This window comes from Sparus aurata, chromosome 6, assembly GCF_900880675.1.
Source record: "Sparus aurata chromosome 6, fSpaAur1.1, whole genome shotgun sequence".
Lineage (NCBI taxonomy): Eukaryota > Metazoa > Chordata > Actinopteri > Spariformes > Sparidae > Sparus > Sparus aurata.
This window is the reverse complement of record NC_044192.1, coordinates 33,533,681-33,543,238: the sequence shown is the minus strand read 5'-3', so window position 1 is coordinate 33,543,238 and position 9,558 is coordinate 33,533,681. Positions and strand designations below refer to the sequence as shown.

The 9,558-nt window shown below is 39.2% G+C and overlaps 1 protein-coding gene across 1 annotated transcript in view; it reads right to left on the bottom strand.

The window, feature by feature from the left end:
- Window positions 1-970: 970 nt before the first annotated feature.
- Window positions 971-9,558, bottom strand: part of mfsd4aa (major facilitator superfamily domain containing 4Aa) — a 29,334-nt gene continuing 20,746 nt past the window's right edge. Inside the window, exons 8-10 of the mRNA XM_030420293.1 lie at window positions 9,305-9,375; window positions 8,641-8,761; window positions 971-1,700 (exon numbers count right to left, since the gene is read on the bottom strand). Of these exons, the coding sequence (XP_030276153.1) occupies window positions 1,648-1,700; window positions 8,641-8,761; window positions 9,305-9,375 (245 nt within the window). The 3' untranslated portion in view covers window positions 971-1,647. The remainder of the gene's footprint in view (window positions 1,701-8,640; window positions 8,762-9,304; window positions 9,376-9,558) is intronic.

The following is a 9,558-nucleotide window of genomic DNA, read 5'->3' as shown; positions in this document are numbered from 1 at the left end:
ATATATATATATATATATATATATATATATATATATATATATATATATATATATATACACACATATATATATACATATATATATATACATATATATATATGCATACATACATACACACACACACACACACACACACACACACACACACACACACATATATATATATATATATATATATATATATATATATATATATATATATATATATATATATATATATATATATATATATACGTACAATTCTGTTTATTTTTTGTGTATTCTGCTTTCATTTTCCTGTAACACCGATTTTAAGATTAATTTCTATTTTTGTAACTGCCACATGGTTAGAGATTTGGTTCTCTGATTTAATGTTCTCCTTGTGCATGTGTTTCTTTATGTTGTTTTTCCTCTTGCCTATTTGGGAGGCGGCTGCCCCATGGAGGTATTGGCTATTTTTTGGGAATCAAAGCCTTATGGGGAGAAATCTAAATCTATGTTTTATATGTAAAGTGTTTTGATATAGTGTTGATATCGTACAAGCAGATGTTGTGATGGAACGTTTGCACTTAAACTTTTGGGGTTCCTGTAGTATTGGATTCTGTCACTTTTCTATGACTCAGATTTCCTCTTTAATGAAATGTTGGTGACGTTTGCTTACTAAGAAATGTATATTTTCCCAAAGGGAGGATAAAATTATGCACTTCGTATTTTATACGATAAATCTAATATTTTACAATATATATCAAACAATTTACAATACTTTGTGATTAGGCACAACCATACAATATTTATTTATTTGAATTTATAACAGCCCAATAGAATTGGAAGTTTATATTGCATTTTTGCAGTAACTTTGATGAAAAAATGTAAAATAGCTGGATTATAACCCCAGAACCCATTTAAAAAGACTTTCCTCCATTAAGTCTTATAGGACTTATCATTTGCATATGTCTTCATTTTTATCTTCTGATGATGTTTTTCCTTCAACTTACCTTGAAATGTAAAATCTCATGTTAAAAAGAAATGACACGCAGTTCTTGCTTTGTTCTGTCCAGTTTTCTATTTGTTTGATGCTTTTTCAAATGTTTACAAGCTACTTGTCTTAAGTGGCGTATTGATGTGTGAGAGGTGTAGAGGATGTGTTTATAATGGAAGAGATAGGTGAGACCAATAATTAAAGATCTCTAACTAACAACGTCTGTATTCTGTCATTACATCATGTGTTATTACAGTAATGCCCATGCAGTCAGCAGAAAACCACAACAGTAGTGTATACACAGATTCATATGAGACATATTAACAGCAGCAACCAATTATGTTGCAGGTGTTACAGAGCAGACCTCACAAACCCACCACAGTCCATTCACTCACATAAAAAGGCAATATTTAATCATTAAATTCTCTTTCTAGTAACGCTATAATGTGCTGCAAGAGATGATTGTGCCAAACAGTAAATCAAGTCGCACACCATTCATCCATTGAGCTGCATGTTGATCATCAGGCTTGAGAATAGACTTCTCTTTATGTCCAGCAAAAAGTTCCGAAAGAAATCTCCAATTCAGACAATAAGGTACGAAGCTGTAGCCTTAGAAAGGGTTTTGACAGTGACTGCAGCAGATCCACTTGGTCATCTGTGTCTTCAGGTCGGCCTGTCACAGACTGAGATCAGGAGCTTCCTGTGCGGGGCTTCTCTTGCATTTCTGTGTTTTTAGATGAATCTGAAAAGTAAACAGTATTCATTAGGATGACTTACAATGCAGAGATGAACCTAGTGTGTTCAGCTAGTCTTTTTCTAACTAATTTAAAATACATTTCACAAGGCATGGATATATTCAAGTAACAACAAGTGAGGTGGAGTTGTTTAAAACAGTAATTTGCACTCCCCTCAACTCTCGAGTTTTCCTCCAAAAAGCTCTGCGCTCTAGCTGCCTCCTCCAGAGCTAGCCGGCTCCAGCTGCTGTCTGCTGGTTGACCTAACAGAGTTGCTGGTTCATCCAAAACACTGGCCTCTGTCGCCCCTCACTGGTCTTTTAGTCCAATTTACCGCACCGAAAGATATATGTGTCTGATATCTGAATTAACACTTATAATTTAAATGAGTGAGTTACATAAAAATGAATCCCCCTTGCAGTTGTCATGAAAGTATAAATGAACTAAATATACCCAAACTGTCTTCTGAACCAGGCTGTAAACAGTCATTTTTGCAGGGGCTCTTATCGGGATTGACTCACTTTTGGAGCCAACCTCTAGTGGCAATTCAAGGAATTGCAGTTTTTTGTACTTCCCCATTGGCCTCATCCCTCAGCCCTAGAGGCTGGCGCTTTGGTGGGACGATCAAATGTTGTTATCAAAAGGACAGTGGGGTACTACTGTGTTCCAGGATGCAAGTCATATGAAAGTATGTTATCTGACAAGTCATCATCATTTCACTTCTTCCCAATTGATCAGCAAATGTAAAGACATTTGTTAAAGAAAATCTGGAGGGATATCAAGTCATATTTCAAGATAGGACAACATATTTAGCAACCCATAAACTAATGTGAAAAAAAATATTAAAGCTACTTAAAGGTCCCATATTATGAAAAACATGTTTTCTCTGGTCCCTACATATATAAGCTGGTTCTCCCTGAGCCTGCCAATTCCCAGAATGAGGAAAGCAAACGATTCCGGCATGGTCTCTGCAGACCACCCACTGGTAAAACAGAGCTCCTACAGGCTGTTCAGATTCAGCTCCTGTCGTTATGTAACAAAAGGAGTCAGTAGCCCTTTTTACACAGCGTCTCTGCATTATATCCTGAGCGGTGGTTCGCCAATTCTCCGCCAATGGTGATTGACACAGAGTGAAACATCTCCGCCTTACCGCCGTGTAATTCACACAGAAAGAGACGTGACGGTACACGTCATGTTGATGACGTCGGTGTTTCCCAGGTGTTCCCCCTGTCAATCTAAACCCGCGGACAGTTTATAATCATATGGATGCTGTTATAATGCGAAGTGATTGAGATACTGACCCACCAAACATCCTGGAAAGTGACAAAGTTAAGTTTTTCGCACTAAATTACATAATTACATAATCACCATCAGTAAACAGGACGCTGTCTGTCTCCCTCACTGGCAGGGACAGAGGCCGTTTTCTGGGGGAAAGTTCTCTGAAGTCTCGGTCAGGAGGGCTGACATGGTCGCTGTGATTTATTTTTATCACAAACTCTCAGTGAGTTAAAGTTTTTGCTAGACGCTTCTCCACGTACAGCTGCGGTATTTTTTTTCCTCATATAAGTTGCCAAAGACAGTTACAGTTTCTACGTTACTGTTGTTTAGTCCTGTAACGTTGCTTTGTGGGGCATTTCTCTGTATTTAGTTGAGCGAAGGACCTGTGCAGTTATCAGACTGCACGACCGACATGCCCCCTCTCCGCGCCTCCGGATTATCAGTTCACACTGGGATGGCTCACCAATAATGCAGCCCTGATACTACCTCCAGAGGCGGATCAGCGCTGGAGTGAAATTTCCCCACTCTCCACAGAGGAGGGTGCAGAGAATTGGCGCAGGATCCTCGCATGCAAACGGCAGTGTGAATGGGGCTATTAACTCATGCCTCAAAACCAGTGTTGGGCAGTAACGTCGCTACAAGTAGCTACAAGTAGCGGCGTTACTAGTTTCACTACATTTCTCAGTCGCATTGTGGTAGCATTGCTGTTTTCTGAATCAAATAGCTTTTCAGTAGCTTAGCTCTTTATTGACCAAGTAGAAGCTCAGCGCAGCGGAGCTTTCTGCTGCAGTCTGAAATAAAAGGATCAGTCAGTGACGCCACCGCCATACATGGCCGTGTATGTGGAGCCGACAGAAGCACTTCCACATGACAGTGACATCACAACCAATCCTTGGGCTGATGACTACAACGTCTCTGCTGCAGGGGAATACAGACAGGTGAGCCTGAGTGAGTTACATTACTTGATGGAAAGATGGCAGAGGATGAGGAGGATGGAGACTAATTGATCCCGAGACAAACAGACAAACTTATATTAATTATAAACAAATACAGTAACGTTACATATAGGAGGTAAGAGGTGGGAAATTGAGGGAACAGAGAAACATTTGAAAAGTTTACATTAATCAGAATGATTACTGATTTTGATGATCCTGATCCTTGATGTGATTTTTAACCAGCAGAGGGTACAAAAAAAATGCAATTTCTACAAAATCAAGGTATGGTGGTTAGTCAAAATTATTAGCTTAAAATGTATTTAGATATAGTTACTAGAGTGGGCCTAATAAAAAATAACACTTTTGAAACTGCCAGTTATATGGGATACTACGGAGCCCCTTAAGGGACATGGAGGAAAAAAAAAAATGATGGGTGAAAAAAAAAAAAGATGTCATTTTTGCGGGATCTCGCAAAGGTTTTGTGAGATCTCGCAAACGTTTTGCGAGATCTCGCAAACGTTTTGCAGGATCTCGCAAAGATTTTTTGCAAGATCTCGCAAAACCTTTGCGAGATCTTGCAAAACCTTTGCGAGATCTTGCAAAACCTTTGCGAGATCTCGCAAAGACAATTCTCATCTTTAGCTGACAGGAACTCAAAATAATGACTATATTTCCAGCTAGAAAATGCGCATCTCTCTCCTCCCTTCATTGTTGTTTGTGTTTGTATCGCTGCGTGGTGTTACACGTGAGTTGTGCTCATGCTGAAAACGTGAATTGTGGCACACGTGACATCACTCCCCGAGTCAGGAAGAAAGCAGAACTATATATTTTTACTAAGGAAAATGACAGAAATAATGATAAGTAACTTTAATCTGATTTCTAGTTTGTAAATGTTGACGTGTTAGATTACTCGTTAATGAAAAAAGTGGTCAGATACCGGCATCACTGCGCAGAGAGTCTTTTTTTAAGGGGTCCGGGGAAATTTCGAAAATTTTGAAAACTGGGCTGTTTAATGATGCAATTTCAACATAGTTTGAGAAGGAAAGGAAGGCCAATCGTTGGGTCCTCATCGTCATATTTTAATCACAAATAAAGCTAATTTTCCCTCACTATAGGCCTATTGAGTATTTTTTATATATTACAGCCTATAATAAGACCTGTGCTGTGTGCATAGGCTATAAGAGCAGGTAGAACATTCCTTATTATAATTTCTTGGCTTCATTGACTATCTGCATCAGGCCTGCAGGAGGCTTTGTAGGTAATAAGAGACAAATATCGTCATTTAACATCGTCAATAAACCCACAAACGTAATAAAAATCTGCAGCATTTAATGTTATAAACCCACAAATGTAATACATTTTCCACAAACGTAAGAGCCGCCGCCTACTGTATATAGGCTATAGCGGATCCCCTGTGACCAAAGTGTCAGCTGGACTTCAGAAGGGCCAGAATTCAAAACTACTAGAGCGGCCGTAAGCTGTCATTTGGACCGCTAGATTTAAACTCTATAATCTGTCATGTAAATACCCAACTGAGTGATGAATGCATTCATGTGTCATGATATTTAAAAAAACAAAAAAACAAAAACGAAATAACTCCAAAATTAACACGTTAAGAAGTTTAATTATACATTTATCAATATTCACATCATCGCACATAGTAAACTGTAATCATTGCATATTTACACAAGATTTTAATAGAGAAACACATAGAAAATTAACAACTAAAAGTAACTTACTTGACTATGAAACATTTTATTTTAACACTTAATATATAATAAAACAATAATAGTAAAATAATTATCGAAAAAGCTGGAAACGAGCTGATCTAAAACAAACAAAGAGCCGTAGTGATCACTGGTCACATCTCCGCACATTACCTCCCCTCTCGTACAGTTACACACGGGCTTGTGGCATTTCAAGTGTCCGGTGTTTGGTTCCGTTTGCAGCGGACCGGCACTGCCTCCGTGTCCGTGTCAGCGAAGATGGCCAGTTGCGATCATCCTCCTCGACCTGGCTGGGATCAATGCCCGCATCTTGTTCAAGGAGTGCTCAAAGTGATCGAAACGGCTCTTTTTTTTTGTTTTTGTTTTAGATCAGCTCGTTTCCAGCTTTTTCGATTATCATTATTTATTTTATTATATATTAAGTGTTAAAATAAAATGCTTCATAATCAAATAATTACTTTTAATTGTTTTTTCTTGTTCTGGGTTTTCTCTATTAAAGCCTTGTGCAATAATTACGGTTTACTATGATATCGATTAATGTATAATTAAACTAGTTAAAATGTACACTTTGGTGTTATTTCGTTTTTTAAAAAAATATCATGACACAATGCATGCATTCATCACTCAGTTGGGTATTTATATGAGACATATAGGGTGTAAATCCAGCGGTCCAAATGACCGCTTACGGCCGTTCCCTGCGCACTCGCCCGGCTGCCGGCTGCGCATAGAGATCGGTGTTGTCCGTCGAGCTCGGAGGACGGCTTATTTTAGTACAAAATCGGGGTTTTGGTCCTTGTAGCTCATAGTCTATGCTATTATGGTGGGACAGAGGCATCATTTGTGTTTGAAAAACGTTTCACTTCAGATTTATTGATCATCCATTGAAGTTCGAATCTGTGAATATCTTTCCAACTTTACCGAACGACCAGCAGTGTTGCAGCTTTTGCGGGATCCCGATCCCGCAAAACTTTTTGCGAGATCTCGCAAAACCTTTGCGAGATCTCGCAAAACCTTTGCGAGATCCCGCAAAAATGACATCTTTTTTTTTTTTTTTCACCCATCATTTTTTTTTTCCCCCATGTCCCTTAAGGGGCTCCGTAGGATACTGGTAGATGGAGAGTACTTATTAATCCCAAAGGGAAATTAAAGTGTTAGAGCCACTTGACATTAATCAAATATAAAAACAATGAGGTAGGTAAAAGAAACAAATACAATTAAGGGCTGAATTATATACAATAACTAAATAGACTAACTCAAATACAAAATATAAAAATAAAAGCTGAAACTAGAACGCGGACTAGAGAACATAAAACTGTAACTATAATCTACCGAGTGTACACTGTTTAATTATGTTAATATGCTAAAGTTGTTCCAATATACATAATTTAAAAATAGCTTTGATGTAGTTAAACTACTTTTGCCATGTTGCTGTAGCTTAGTTTGCTACATGTCTCTGGGGGGTAGCTTCAGTGTAGTGAAGCTTAAATTAATGTAGGGTAACTGGTAACTTAGCTCACTACACTTTCCAAGTAGCTTGTCCAACACTGCTCAACACATCTCACTTGTCACTAATCTCTGTACATCAGTTCTAACACCTTTATTCAGTCTATAACATCTTGTGTTGCTGCTGTCAGCTTCTGCTCCACTGCAGCTTCCACCTGCTTAGGTTTTCACTCTTCCAAGTCGGATTAAGTCACATTGCATATGTTGCCATTAGGGATGGGCATTCGATTAAATTGTCTTAATCGATCGTCGGGGGAATTAACGATCGATTTTCGATTAATCATTAATATTTTTATACTAAAATTCACTATTTATAGGCTGTATTCAAAAGCCGCTAGCCGCTCATATTACCCGATATAGATACAGTGCAAATCTGTCATTTATGGCCAACTGGAGTGTGTGTGCAAAGCAGGCAACGGAAATCCAGTTCACTCTGATGGGACTGTTGGCAGCAACGATATTGGCTGCGTTGTCATGAACGCATGCAATAACGCGGTCTTCAAGTCCCCATTGCTCTACAGCTTCATTTATTTTCTCAGCGAGGTGGCCAGCCGTATGCCGGCCTGGTAGGCTTTCTGTGAGCAGGACCGCTGAGTTCATTTGCCAGTCATCACTGATGTAGTGGCAGGTGATGGTGATGTAGCTCTAAGTTGTTAAAGCGGTCCAGTAGTCTGTGGTAAGAGCAACTTTTTCAGCTGTGCTCCATTCTTTTAACAGCTCTGGCTTCCGTTCTTCGTAGTGAGTTTCTATCAGTCTGGTGATGGTACGTCGTGACGGAATGTGATATGCTGGTTCCAATAAGTTTATCAGTTTTCGAAAACCTTCGCCCTTGACAATAGTTAAGGACAGCATATCCATCTCAATGAACTTGCAGATCCCTTGGGTAATTTTCTCTGCTCGTTGTGCATCGCAGCTCCTCCGTGTCCATGCTAACACCAAGTTTATGCTAGGTTGAGACTGAGAGCAGGATGCACCACCACTAACCACGGTATGATGCGCGTTGTTCAAGTGGTACATGATTTGAGTCGTGGACGAGTTGTACTTATACACAGCCTCGCAATGTTGGCAGTGAACTAAGTCATTTTTTAAATCAAAATGGTCCCACGCCACACTTGACCTCTTCATGATTAACCTTACTTTTGAAATACACGGAAACTCGCAGGTAACTGAGTAGGCCTGTGGCATTTTTTTCAAACATTGCCCCGTCTGGTAAAATGTTGGATTGCTGCCACATAGTGACATTCATTGCATTCCTCAAGACTCACACTACGCAATTGAACCTGCATTAGTTTTATCGCTAAAAAATTTACGTCATCGACGAAATTCTTAATGATCAATTAATCAATCGTCGATTAATCATGCCCATCCCAAGTTGCCCTCTCCTCTTGTTGTGTGACATAGTGTTTCTGGCAGTACTATTTGTGCAATTTTTGATTCCCAAAGTCCAGAGTGTTATTGGAATTTCATCCACTCTCTCCATCTGTGTGTAGCTGATGTGTGTTTACCTGTATGGTGGTTCCTGTGGATGTGCTGGACATAGAGGAACAGCAGGAACATGCAGAAGCTGATGAATGATGCTATTGTACAGCACAACAGGAAAGCATAACTGCCCTCACTGTGGATCACCTGCAAGAATAGATGCACGCGCACACAAACACACACACACACACACACACACACACACACACACACACACAGGGTTTCTAATCTCAAACAATACTGCCATGCATTGCAAAGCTAGAAAGCGATGTAGCCTCAGAACCAGTTTATATTGACAGAGTTTTCTGTTCCATTCATTCAGACACAGTGGGCTGCAGCCATCACATTAATCCTTGTGGACAATAATGCCCTGCTGCAGGCAAGTTCCCAACAAACCTGAAACACTTTTAAACTGAGGCCGAAGTCAACATCCACAGCGGGGATCCCATCTATTTTTGTTTTATTGTTATGATAAACGCCTGTTCCACAATAATGAATAAACTGGAAACACAGTTCAGCGGAGCAAATATGTATGTAGCAAAAGCAATTTGCAATATGCACTATGCACTGCAATAACACAGCAAGGAATGACAAAAAAACTCAGAATTTGGTTTGCATTTAATTTTGTTTAAATGTCATATTCATTGCAACAAAAAAAAATGACATTCAAGATCAGAGGAAACTCCTTACAGATCCAACGAGCAGCTGCAGCACCATCTCGCCTGTGCTGGCACTCGTCACCAGGACAGTTGTGGCACAACCTTTAACACAAACGAGATAAACAAACTATCTACTGTTATGGAGGAAAAACAGTGGCTACTATATCAATTAATAAGAACTGTATAAAAACCGCAATCACAAGACAAATTAATGCACAGAGGAACTGATATACGCACCTAGTGTTAGGTTGGCGCAAATTAATACAGAAATAAAAACTTATTTTA